Below are 13,123 nucleotides of genomic sequence, written 5' to 3'. Positions count from 1 at the left end.
AGGAAGAGGAGATCACAGACGTACCTGCTGATGTCTTGATCTTGGCTTTTTAGCCTCCAGAAGTATAAGAAAATTAATTTCTGTAATTCAACCAACTTAATTATGTGGTAGATTGCTAGTATGAGCAGGAAGTTTCCACGACTAAAACAAAACTGGAAAACCCCTGTAATACTAGGTAGTTATGCCAAGTATTTGAACAATGTCTGTTTATTTTCCTAAGTTCACCAAGTCTGGAGGTCAGATGACTTTCTGGGATAAGAGCCAGCTTCCTCTTGCTGTTCCTTTAGCTGCAGGTCTGCAAGGCTTCTTCATTTGCTTCTAACTTCCCTTCCTTGGGGCAGGGGAGCTAAGTACTAGAAAAACTGAAGCCCAGAATGCTAAGGTTGCCACTCTCACTTCCTCTCACCCCTCACCGCTTTAAACACAGCAGTAGCCTCAGGGCACCGACCAGGAAGAGAAGACGCCAGTGCCACGGAGACTCTGCCCTGTGGGTCCTGCAGTGATAGCTCATCATGTTTTCACAGGGCCACTGCTGGTCTCAGAAAATGCCAGGATGATACCTCCCCGGAGCCTGGCTGGGACTCTGATCCCAGCCATGGCCTTTCTCTCCTGCCTGAGACCCGAGAGCTGGGAGCCCTGCGTGGAGGTACGTACGTGGTTGGGGTCAGCTCATCTTCTGGTATCTTTCCTTTGCTACTAAAAACTGGTTCCCTGCCTGGAATTTCCTGCTGTGTGTTCTGGTTGGTTTATTTAGCAAAACAGAGTTAAATTAACTAAAGACTTGAAAAGCTACAGGGACCAAATGACTCATGGTTAGCAGGGCACGAACAGGCTACCAATGGTGTCTTGTCCCATTTAGGACTTTTGAGTGCTATAGGGACTTTAGGTTAGTAAGACTGCCTGAAACTCAACGTTTTGTGACCTCCTGGCTGTGTGACCTTGAAGAAGTTACTAAACTCTCTTGAGACTCAACTTGTAGTAATACTTCATTAAGAGTTTTGGGGCTGCTTCGGTCCTTTTCAATCTCAGGAGGAAAGTGTTTTTGTTTGTGTTTTTTTTTTTTTTTTCCTTCTTAAGAGAAAGAATTCTTTTAAGTGGGTTTCAGATTTTTGCATACAGTTCATTCCAGAGAATGGAAAAAATGAAAGAGAGTGTGTGTGAGGGTGGGTGGGGAGGCATATGAAGAGATAAAGAGAGGAAAAAGAGGGAATGATGTAAACTGTCAGCTATTGCAATGATTTCTTTCTTCATGAAATCCCTACCAATGGGTGAGTAATCTCTATTCATTCCCCTTTTCCCCCTGCATGGACTACATTGAGGATTTAGAAGCTCGCAGCTGAACTGAAAACCAAGAGAATGATTTAGGGTGAGGCTGGGTCAGAAGAGGAGCAGTATATCCAGGTGGAGCCCTAAGTTTGAGAAAGTGGGAAAAGTGGTTTACTTTAATATGCAACAAAGACTAACTTGCTATCCCCTGTCCTCCCTTGTCTCAATTTCCTGCCCACTGTTCACCCATTATGGTCCTCTGGTGCACCTCCTGATGTTAGGTTAATGAGGATAGAGCCTACAATCAGGGTCCCTCTGGGATAAAAGCCCAACCACCTTAGACTATTCCCCTTTCCCCATGTACCATATTCTGGCAGCCCCTAAAGCCTGACTCTCTCTTCTCATGCCCCAGTGAAAACTTAATGCCAGTCCTCCTCTCCCTTGGCCTCTACTCTTGGGTGGTGAATAGTCTCCTGATTTCATATGCTCCTTTCTTTTATCCATTCTGCACACTTTTGTTTGTGGTTTATTATAATTGTTGTTCTGGAGGATTGGATATGACAAATTACTCTCCTCAAAACTCTTCAATAACAATCTTATTAGGGTGGTTTCTTACCTCAGGACCTTTGTACTCTTTTGTCCCCTGGAATCATTTTCCCTTAGATTCGTGCTGTCCAATGGCAAAATTATGCAAGTCATATATGGATTTTTAAATTTTCTAAAAGCCAATGAAAAAGCAAAAAAAAAAATGAGTAAATTTGGGTTTGATGATATTTTAATTTAATCTAACATATTCAAAATATCTCTTCAAAATGTACCATAGATTTAACTATTAAAAGGCTATCTTATATTCCTTCTTTAGTACAATATCTTTGAAATTTAATATACATCTCACATTTACCACACATTGCAATTTATACTGTCCACATTTCCCATTCCCCAAGGCTGCCATATTGGAACTGCATCTCTGTCACTTCTTGACTCATTCATTCATTCAGACTTCTGCTTAAGTATTTCCTCCTCAGGGTGATCTTTCTTGATGGCCCCATGGAGATCTCCACATTTCCTCTTTGTCTTTACTCCATTTTACACTGCCCTATTTTTATTTTTCTAGAGCGCATCAGTATATATTTTCTGTTAATTTGCTCTTTGTCTTTCTCTTTGGAATGGAATTGGTTAGAAGGTAGAATCGCTACTGATTTTATTTATTTATTTTATTTACTGCCAGTGCCTAGCGCACAGTAGCTCCTCAGTTTATATGTGTTAAACGGTTGAAAGAATTGCTGCAGAACAAAGTTTCAAGTCCTCCTGATCCAGCCATGGCTTCTTTATGGTCTAGGCCTCACCATGCCTGCCCCTTGCCAGCTAATCTCCACCCTTCCTTGCTCAACCTGTTCTCTCCTTATGAAATGTCCTTCTTGTCCTTTCACATATCCAAACCTTCCTAATTTTTCAAGATCCATTCTAGAAAGACTTCTCTGGGTCCAGAACAGATCTCACTTTCTCTGAACCAGAGCACATATTTTCAGAGCCTTTTTCATGGCTCTGGAGACAGTGTTAATTTCACTCCTGTCTCAACAGTTCCTTTAAACTGTGAGTTCATTAAAGTCTAGAAGGACGCCATGTTTTCTCTGCATTGCCCGCAGTACTTAGCAGAAAATGCCTGTCCTTTGGTGGTTAAGCCAACCTTCATTCAATATTTTCCATATTCTTTTTCAACAAATCCGTATGGAGCTTCAGTCTTTTGCCAGGCACCATTCTGAGATCTGGAGACCAAGGAGCAAGCAAAACCATAAAAGCTTACAGTCCAGCACAGAAAATGAATAACATTTAGCGAACAGTTGCACAGGAAAGATGATGTTCACTGATGGTGCAAACTGCGAAGCAAAATAAAAAAGGGTGAGGGGAGAATTCCTAGCCTAGTTCCCTGGTGGAGAGCATCTTCAAGGCTCTTGTGCTGGGTAAACTTTAAGCAGACATATGAAAAAGTGTTCAACATCACTAGAGAAATGCAAATCAAAACTAGACTAAGATGTCATCTCACTCCAGTCAGAATGGCAATCATTAAGGATACAGAAAACTATAAATATGGGCGAGGATATGGTAAAAAAGGTACACTCATACATTGCTGGTGTGACTGCAAATTGGTACAACCACTATGGAAAGCAGTATGGAGACTCCTCAGACAACTCAGATTGGAACCACCATTTGATCCAGCTATCCCATTCCTCAGTTTATACCTAAAAAAACTTAAAATCAGCATCGTACAGTGATGCAGCCACATCAATGTTTATAGCAGCTTAATTCATAATATTTAAACTCTGAAACCAACCTAGGTGTCCTTCAGTAGATGAATGGATAAAGAAAATATGATATTCAATGAAATATTACTCAGCTTTAAAGAAGAACAAAATTATGGCATTTGCCGGTAAATACATGGAGTTACAGAATATTATGCTAATAAAAAAAGCCAGTCACAAAAAAACCAAAGGCTAAATGTTTACTCTAATTTGCAGATGCTAATTCACAATCAGGGGTCACACTAGAGAAGAACAGAGTTACCTTAGATTAGGTACAGGAAAATGAAGGGAGGGAAGGGAAGGAGATGTGGGGATAGGAAGGATAGTAGAACTAAACAGACATTTTTACTTTATATATATATATATATATATATATATATATATGTGACTGCATGACCAATATGATTCTATAAATGTACACTCAGAAAAATGAGAAATTATATCTATATATATGTATATATACATATATATATATGTATATATATATATATATATATATATATGTCAAAGTGCATAAAAAATTTAAGCAGACATGAATGAAGTGAGGCTTTGCTTGTATAAATTCTGTCACTGTACACACATGATTTCATCTGTCTCAATTTCTGTTTTTTTCATCCTTAAAAGTTTGCCTAGATGATCGAGTTCAAGGATATAACATATAAGGAGAATGGTGACTTATAGTAAAGGATTAATGATAACTAATAATAATTAATGCTAACATTTATTGATCAATTACATTGTAGTAGGCTTTTAGAAAAACTCTCTAAATACTTTACCTTATTTAATCCTTTGAACAGATTCTACTGGTTTTAAAAACAGAACACCAGAGCTGGCTGGCTTAAGCAGAGAATTTTGTTGGAGAAAGTCAGAGAATTCTGAAATTAGATGGGTGGTTAGAGAATAAGGCTTACAAGAATGTGGAAAAGTAGAATAGAAACCAGCTCAAGAATCAAAATTGGAAAAAGCACCTGACCTTATTTAATAGGTTCATTCCCCCTCATTTCTGCATCATTCTGCTAACCATCAAAAAACCAAGGGAGAGAATACCATTGTCAAAAACCTGGTGATAGAGGACCTCTGGACATCTTTTTGTGTGTGTGTGTGGTACAGGGGATTAAACTCTACCACTGAACCACATTTTCAGCCCTATTTTGCATTTTATTTAGAGACAGGGTCTCACTGAATTGATTAGTGCCTGGCTTTTGCTGAGGTTGGCTTTGAACTTGGATCCTCCTGCCTCAGCTTCCTGAGCCACTGGGATTACAGGCATGCACCATCAAGCCTGGCTTCATCTAGACATCTTGATTGGCAGTATCCTTACAGCTGTACACAATGGAGGTCATAATTAGAACGATACAAGGTATTTTAATACTTGAATTTTAAATATGGTAAGTGAGATTTACCATTTTTTAAAAAAACCTCACCTCAAATCACATGGTAGAGTGGTATGAAACCTAGGGCTTTTGGACCTCAGAGCCCTTGTCCACTGATTCCACTGCTTCTCACTTAAAGCTGTCACTGTTGCAAAAGAGGCTAGAACACTGAGTACACAGGAGGAACTCTCCATGACCTAAAGGAAGACATAAGTATGAAACGAGTGGATAAATGAATGAGTGTGAGTGAATGAATGGATAGATGAATGGAAGAAATCTGTCTGGATCTTCTGCTTGTAGGATAGGGCAGTTTGGAGTGCATTTAGTAAGACACTGCATCTAATGTGTGATCTTGCAGGTGGAGCCTAATGTTACGTACCAATGCATGGAGCTGAATCTCTCCAAAATCCCCAACAGCATCCCTTCCTCAGCCAAGAATCTGGACCTGAGTTTCAACCCCTTGAAGTGCATAGACAGTCACAGCTTCTCCAGTTTCCCAGAACTGGAGGTGCTGGATTTATCCAGGTAATGAATAAGATATTCCATACTGTTGAAGTTGAGGTGATCACTTCAGTCTTGAACCAGGAAGCCTGGTTGGTGAAGTCTCGCCTTTATTCACTTATTCATTCTTTCAACAGGTGTTTCACTGTGGAAGCTTGGACAAGCCACCTCCATTTTCCAGATCTCTGTTTCCTCATCTGTGAAATGGGCACTTTAATGAAACCATTTTTTTCCACCTTGTTGTTGTTTTATATATTCTTTTAAGATATACACAGGGGAGTAGAGTGTATTTTGACACATTATACATACATGGAGTATAACTCATTCTAATTATGATCCTATTCTTGCACGATGTGGAGTTTCACTGGTCATGTATTTATATATGAATGTAGGAGAAGGACAGTTAGTTCTACCTTCATTTTTTTTTTCTAAGTCAGGAGAGAAAATTAACTCAAACTCTTTCATCGGCACTTTTATTTTGACCTGCCCTCCTATGTCCTACCTCCTGCTAGGAAACAATTGTTGGTGGATATATAACATACAGCCCATTAGTAAATAGAGCACATCCTCTTAAAAGAGTGAATATGTTGAAGTTCTAGTCAAGTTGCTAAGTGTTTAATAGACATTGAATAAATTCTAATTCTGACTCTTTTGATTTTGAAACTGAGATAAGGATAATAAACTATGACAACAGGTAATAAATTAAATGCAAATATGGGTAGCAAATGGAGTTGCTCAGAACAGGGGCTTCTCTGTGGTGGGCAGTCAAGAGACATTTTGTGAACCGAATGGGATTCAGATAATTTCAGAGATATTGAAAGGAGGGTGCAGGGTAGGGGATTAGCAAGAAACAAGTAACTCAGGAGAAAGATGTGAAGGACAAACAAAAACATTTTATGTAGATGGAGAAATGGTGACCAAGATTTCCTTCTCTGAAGCACAAAAGTATACCATTTTGGGGGGAAAAGTGAAGTTCTTATTCTTTTTTTTTTATACCAGGAAATTGCGTTTTGGAAGCGTTCTCATCATCAGGGAACTCATTCACAATTTGAAATTGATAAAGTACTATATTCTCTATGATCTGTGTAAAAACAAAAATTTTATGTTTAAATTATTATCTAAGTTCCTGAGAAAGACTGAGGTCATGAAATGAGAAATCCCCTTCCAGGAAGATACTTACATATAAAAGAGAGGACCTCATTGTGGTTTTATCCTCTCACTTAGGTATTGGGAGAGCCAGACAGAGGAGGAATGGAGTATTTTAAAGACAGTGGCATAGAGAGTAGAGCTTCATGGGTGTAGGAAGACCTCGGTCATGTCCTCCTCCATATATACAACCATGTGACTTGAGGCATGTCACTTCATCATTCTGACTTTCAGCTTTCATATTCATTAAATGGAAATGCTGAAGCTTACCCTTCAGGGTTACCTGTAATAATGAGTATCAGCATGCTGTTTTAAAGCCTTATAGTATATTTTTAAAGTATAAGATATCATCATCACATCATCTCATTAGATACTACCTTTTGGTTTTCCAAATGAGAATTTTGTTTGGAAGTAGACCTACCAAGCTCCTCCTTTTTTTTGAAAACAAGAAGTAGTTTTTCATCAAAAAATGTCCCATGTGATTCACCTTTGATCCAACACACACCCAGGAACTTTCCTCAGAAGACTTAGACATGTGCTTAGAAAGGGGCCAGCTTCCTCTCTGGTCAGTCTTTTGGAAATTCTGAATGGACAGAAGGACAGACAATAGAAAACAGGTGTCATTGCTTGTTTATACAATGTTTACATCTAGTAAATCAAATTATCTTCTAACAAAATACACATGTATTTCCTTCTTTTATAGATGAGGGAACTGAGGTTTGAAGGATTTATGTGACTTACTTGCATTCACATGGCTTGTTTCAACATAATAGAAATTCAGGTTCACATCTCTTCCATCCAAGTGTTCTTTCCCTCTAAACACTACCTGTGCAAAGCAGTGAGCCATGTGGAGTGAGATAGAGACCTTTCACTCTTGCCTGATATATACATCACCATATACATAAGACTATGAATCATGAAATCATACAACTGCAAGAAGAAACATGGGAAATAATCAAGTTTAGATGCCTCAATTAGAAGTGCCATGATGGAACCCGGAGAAAAAAGGGAGTTCTCAAGCTCCCGAAGTCAAGGAGGACAACAGGGGCACCAAAATTCCACTGTCTTGACTTCTCTTCCTGGTTCTTTTGACCACTCTCTATGCATTTACCAGTAAATAACAAAAGTTGGGACTAAAATGTTTTTATGACTTATGAACCACCTGAGGGCATAGGGCAGGTGGGGACACTGTAAATGTAACTCAGGAGAGGACTTGCTTATTAGCTGTGACTGGCAGGCACCTACATGGCTAACAGGGGTTTCTCACATGCTTTCTGGTTTGGGGTTGCACAGAAGCTCTGTTTCTGGGATATCTGGATGAAGATTCTAGGTAGCATGGCTGTCATATGTGCAGAACTTTTCATAAACATTAAAGATACCATGACACTTAGGCGTGATTACTTATAATTTTGAAATTGACATTCACCAGTCATTTATCATGGCTAACAACTAAAAAGTACTCCTCTCCTCTCTACCAATCAAATGTATAATTACAATCATGTGCAGCAAGAAATGGCCAAACCTGATCTAAGGTGATTATGACATACTCTATCAAGTGCACCATCTTCATGTGCCTCAATTATTGATCTTTCATTGATTTTCTTCTGATGGATTTGCTGTCTCTTCTAAGCATGTGTGCTTAGAGTAATAAAAAGGGTTCACAATTGTAGTCAATGTGAAAATACTGAATCTGTGGACCTTCTTGGGTGCTTGTACCATCGTGATGGGCCCTGCTTCATGCCTATGCCTCTGCCAAATCATATGATGTCGATCACATCTGGAGGAAGCACTGGGTGACTGAGATTGTTATTCTATTTTTAATTTTTATTCAGCAGAAATATTACATAAACTGTCTCTTTTCCCTGTGTAGGTGTGAAATTCAGACTATTGAAGATGATGCATATGAGGGCTTACACAACCTTTCTACCTTGATATTGACAGGAAATCCTATCCAGAGTTTAGGCGCAGGAGCCTTTCATGGACTATCAAGTTTAAGGACACTGGTGGCTGTGGAGACAAAATTGACCTCTCTAGGAAATTTCCCTATTGAACATCTCACAAACTTGGAGAAGCTTAATGTGGCTCACAATCTTATTCATTCCTTCAAGTTACCTGAATATTTTTCTAACCTGCCAAACCTGAAGCACTTGGACCTCTCCAGTAACAAGATTCAAAATATTTTCAATGTGGACTTGGAGGCTCTACACAAAATGCCCTTACTCAATCTCTCTTTAGACCTGTCTCTGAACCCAATAGATTTCATCCAACCCGGTGCCTTTAAAGAAATTAGGCTCCATGAACTGACTTTGAGAAGCAATTTTCATAGTAAAAATGTAATGAAAACATGTATTCAAGGTCTGGCTGGTTTAGAAGTCCATCGCTTGGTTCTGGGAGAATTTAAAAATGAAAGAAATGTGGAAATGGTTGATAAATCTGTCCTGGAAGAACTATGCAATTTGACCATTGAGGAATTCCGGTTAGCATATATAGATAATTTGGCAAGAGATGTTACTGACTTATTGAGTTGTTTGGCAAATGTTTCTGCAATGTCTCTGGTAAGCCTGAATTTGAATAGGGTAGAAGAAATTTCTACAGGCTTCAACTGGCAATCTTTAGAACTGGTGAAGTGTCAATTTGAACAATTTCCTAAGATAGTGCTCCCATCTCTCAAAAGATTTACTTGCATTGCCAACAAAGATTTAGACAGTTTTGGAGAACTTAAAGCGCCAAGACTTGAGCATCTAGATCTCAGTGGAAACGACTTGAGCTTTAAGAGTTGCTGTTCTCATTATCACTTTGGAACAACCAGTCTGAAGTACTTAGATCTGAGCTTCAATGGGGTTATTACAATGACTGTAAACTTCATGGGTTTAGAACAACTGGAATATCTGGATTTTCAGTATTCCACTTTGAAAAAGATCAACGAGTTTTCGGTATTCTTGTCGCTCAGCAAACTCCATTACCTTGATATTTCTTACACTAAAATCCAGGTGGCCTTCCATGGCATCTTCAATGGCTTGGTCAGTCTCCAAATCTTAAAAATGGCTGGCAATTCTTTTGAGGACAACCTCCTTCCAGATATCTTCACAAACATGAGAAACTTGACTTACCTGGATCTTTCCAAATGTCAACTGGAACGGGTGTCTGAGAAAGCCTTTGACACTCTCCCTGAACTTAAGTTCCTAAATATGAGTCACAACAACCTGTTTTTGTTGGATGAACTTGCTTATAAACCTCTCTACTCCCTCGAGGTTCTGGACTGCAGTTTTAATAGCATTAAATCTTCCAGAGGGCAAGAACTACAGCATTTTCCAAGTAATCTCACCATAAATCTTACTCAGAACGTACTTGCTTGTACTTGTGAACACCAGCATTTCCTGCAGTGGATAAAGGACCAGAGGAGATCCTTGGTGGAGGTTGAAAAACTGGTGTGTGCAACCCCTTCAGATCTACAGGGCATGCCTGCTCTGAGTTTTAAGAATGACACCTGTCAAATAAAGAAGACCATTATCAGCGTGTCGGTATTGAGTGCGCTGGTGGTATCTGTGATAGTGTTTCTGGTCTACAAGTTCTATTTTCACTTGATGCTTTTTGCTGGTTGCAAAAAGTATGGCAGAGGTGAAAGCACCTATGATGCTTTTGTGATCTACTCAAGCCAGGATGAGGACTGGGTGAGGAATGAATTGGTAAAGAATTTAGAAGAAGGGGTACCCCCCTTTCAGCTCTGCCTCCACTACAGAGACTTTATTCCTGGTGTGGCTATTGCAGCCAACATCATCCAGGAAGGTTTCCATAAAAGCCGGAAGGTCATAGTGGTGGTCTCTCAGCACTTCATCCAGAGCCGCTGGTGTATCTTTGAATATGAGATTGCTCAGACCTGGCAGTTCCTGAGCAGCCACGCTGGCATCATTTTCATTGTCCTGCAGAAGGTGGAGAAGTCCCTGCTCCGGCAGCAGGTGGAGTTGTACCGTCTACTCAGCAGGAACACTTACCTGGAATGGGAGGACAGTGTCCTGGGGCGCCACATCTTCTGGAGAAGACTCAGAAAAGCCCTGATGGATGGAAAGCTATGGAGTCCAGAAGCAACAGCAGATGCAGGAAACAACCAGCAGGAAGCCACAACATGTATATGAGTAGGAAAAACAAAACAAAACCCTGAAGCATGACTTGCCTAGTGGGATCCAACCCTTGTGAATGAACACACGTTAAATGTTACAGCCTGTCAGTCATTTGTCTATGGGCAAGTGAATCGGTGGTGCATGAGATACACAGGACTGCTAATTGCATGGAGCTCACAGTGCAGAGGAAATCAATACTGTGCTAAAATTCAGAAATTCCAGGTGTGTATTTCAACCAGTTCAACCGGAGTCATGTCTGGGAAAGTTGATTCAACTACTTCCCCATCAAAATTAAATAACAACTGAAAGACTGGATCCCAGTGGGAACAGATAGGGAACGATGTTCTTCTCCTGCTCCTTTTGAGTGGAAGCCAATTCATGCATGATGCTTAACTATCTTGAAAGAGTTTTGGTAGTTTCAAGGGAAATGGATATTTGCTTACTTTTCCCCTTTTTTTGGTACCAGGGGTTGAACTCAGGGGATCTTGGCCACTGAACCATATTCCCAGCCCTATTTTGTATTTTATTTAGAGACAGGGTCTCACTGAGTCACTTAGAGCCTCACTTTTGCTGAGGCTGGCTTTGAACTCGGGATCCTCCCACCTCAGCTTCTCAAGCTGCTGGGATTACATGTGTGCGCCATGGTGCTTGGCTTCCCTTTTCTTTTGATCATAACTTAAGTTCTGCTTGATGACTCAGATTGATCCTGATTCAGGATTCCCCTTCCATTTTATGTCACTTTCCTTAGTCTTGCAACTAATTCCTAAGGAAAGCTGATTAATATACACTCATCAACATCCTGGTCATTCCTTAGCATGCACTATTTATTAAGTTAGAATTCCTGATATATTTTTATTTTTTTAAAAATCCAGTCCTCATTTTTCATGTCTTGTCTATAAACCTACACCATAAATAAGAATGTTAGAGACGTGCTGGAATTATCCATATTTAACCACTATTTTTCAAGCAAGTATGTAAAATACACTCTGTCACTTTGGCACTGAATGTCATTCTTAACTTATTACCACTAAGTTATGGCAGTCATAGAGGCAGCATTGAAATAATTTGACCAAAAGGGATATTTTGTTAATAGGGGGAGAAAAGTCTGACTTGTTTGACTCACAAAGAGCAATTAGAGTTAGATGTCGAAAGAAGAGGGATGACCTTAGTAGGTCACCTGTTCTTGATGATTCTAAAAGCATGTCCAATACAATTGGAGTGACTCCATGAAATGGGTTGCAGCCCAAGTTTCTTCTTTGGATGAATGTAGCTTGATAAAATGTAACATACCATCAGGGAGAAGGAGGCTGGAATTCTCTCCCCTGCACTATCCCCTGGCCAGACCTGCTTGTGAAATGATTCAAGGTAGGGACTGCACATTGCTGCTTCCTGTGGAGTGTCACTTCCTGACTACATTTAGCAAAGTGTAGATGTTATCATCGAGAAAACAATGTTCCCACCATTAATGGGGCTCATAGTAAGAGGACTTCTCAGAAAAGCACATTAAGCCCACTTCCTTAGAAATAATACATTCAAAGAAAGAGAAATGGGGACAGCATTAGGGAAAAACAAATCAAGCCACGAGGACATATCACTTTAAACCTATTAGAATGGCCATTCCACATGTGATGTATAATGGTTACTATATGTTAAAAGATATATATGTGAAAGATAAGGAGGAGAAGGAGAAGTTGGAGCCCTTCTATACAGTGGGAATATAAGTGATGCAGACATTATGTAAAACTGTACGGAGCTTCCTCCAAATAATGATAATAATAATAACAACAACAACAACAATAAAATTATGATATGATCCAGCAATACAACTTCTGGTGGCATATCCAAATGAATGGAAATAAGTATCACAAAACATGATTCTTCCCATATTTATTGTAGCCATATTCACAATAGCCAAGTTATGGAACATCCCAAATGCCCATTGCTAGATAAATGGACAAAGAAAAGGTGCTATATACATGGAATGGAGTATTTCTCAGCCTTAAAAAGAAGGGAATTCTGCCATGTGTGACAACATGGATAAAACTGGAGGCCTTTATGCTGAGTGAAACCACCCAGTCTCAGAAGGGATGGGACTTCTGGAAATTGTTCATGATATGAATAAGGAGGAAAAGAATTGATATGTGCAAAAACAGAAAGTAAAGAAATCAGAAAGTCAGGTCCAGGAGAGACTCTTTGCAGTCATTTAACTCCTGTGCATAAAATAGAAATGGGATAGAGAGAAATTAATATTAATTAGAATGTCTTAAATTTGTGTAATGCTCTACAACTTGGAACATATTCACATGATTATGATCTCCTATTAGTCAGTTGAGATAGCAGATCAAGAATGAACCTCTTCACTTAATTGATATGAAGCCTGTATTTCAGTGAAATAAATATATTGTCAGTAGATCACAGA

At 39.4% G+C, this 13,123-nt stretch overlaps 1 protein-coding gene across 5 annotated transcripts; it reads left to right on the top strand.

Annotated features, from left to right (window-relative positions):
* Positions 1 to 265: 265 nt before the first annotated feature.
* Positions 266 to 12,525, top strand: Tlr4 (toll like receptor 4). Of its 5 annotated transcripts, none has more exons than XM_015497688.2 (3): positions 266 to 646; positions 5,298 to 5,464; positions 8,457 to 12,525. In XM_015497688.2, the coding sequence occupies exons 1-3, from the start codon at positions 554 to 556 to the stop codon at positions 10,717 to 10,719; spliced, it is 2,523 nt and encodes an 840-aa protein (XP_015353174.1). In that variant the 5' UTR covers positions 266 to 553; the 3' UTR covers positions 10,720 to 12,525. The 5 variants fall into 5 exon arrangements, with proteins under 5 accessions (XP_015353174.1, XP_015353175.1, XP_048669168.1 ...); XM_015497689.2 differs by lacking the exon at positions 266 to 646 and adding an exon at positions 4,077 to 4,926; XM_048813211.1 differs by lacking the exon at positions 266 to 646 and adding an exon at positions 5,578 to 7,203.
* The last annotated feature ends 598 nt before the right edge of the window (positions 12,526 to 13,123 follow it).

The sequence above is a fragment of the Marmota marmota genome, unplaced genomic scaffold (genome assembly GCF_001458135.2).
Source record: "Marmota marmota marmota unplaced genomic scaffold, marMar, whole genome shotgun sequence".
NCBI lineage: Eukaryota > Metazoa > Chordata > Mammalia > Rodentia > Sciuridae > Marmota > Marmota marmota.
The sequence above is the reverse complement of the archived record's forward strand: the minus strand, read 5'-3'. Positions and strand labels throughout refer to the sequence as shown.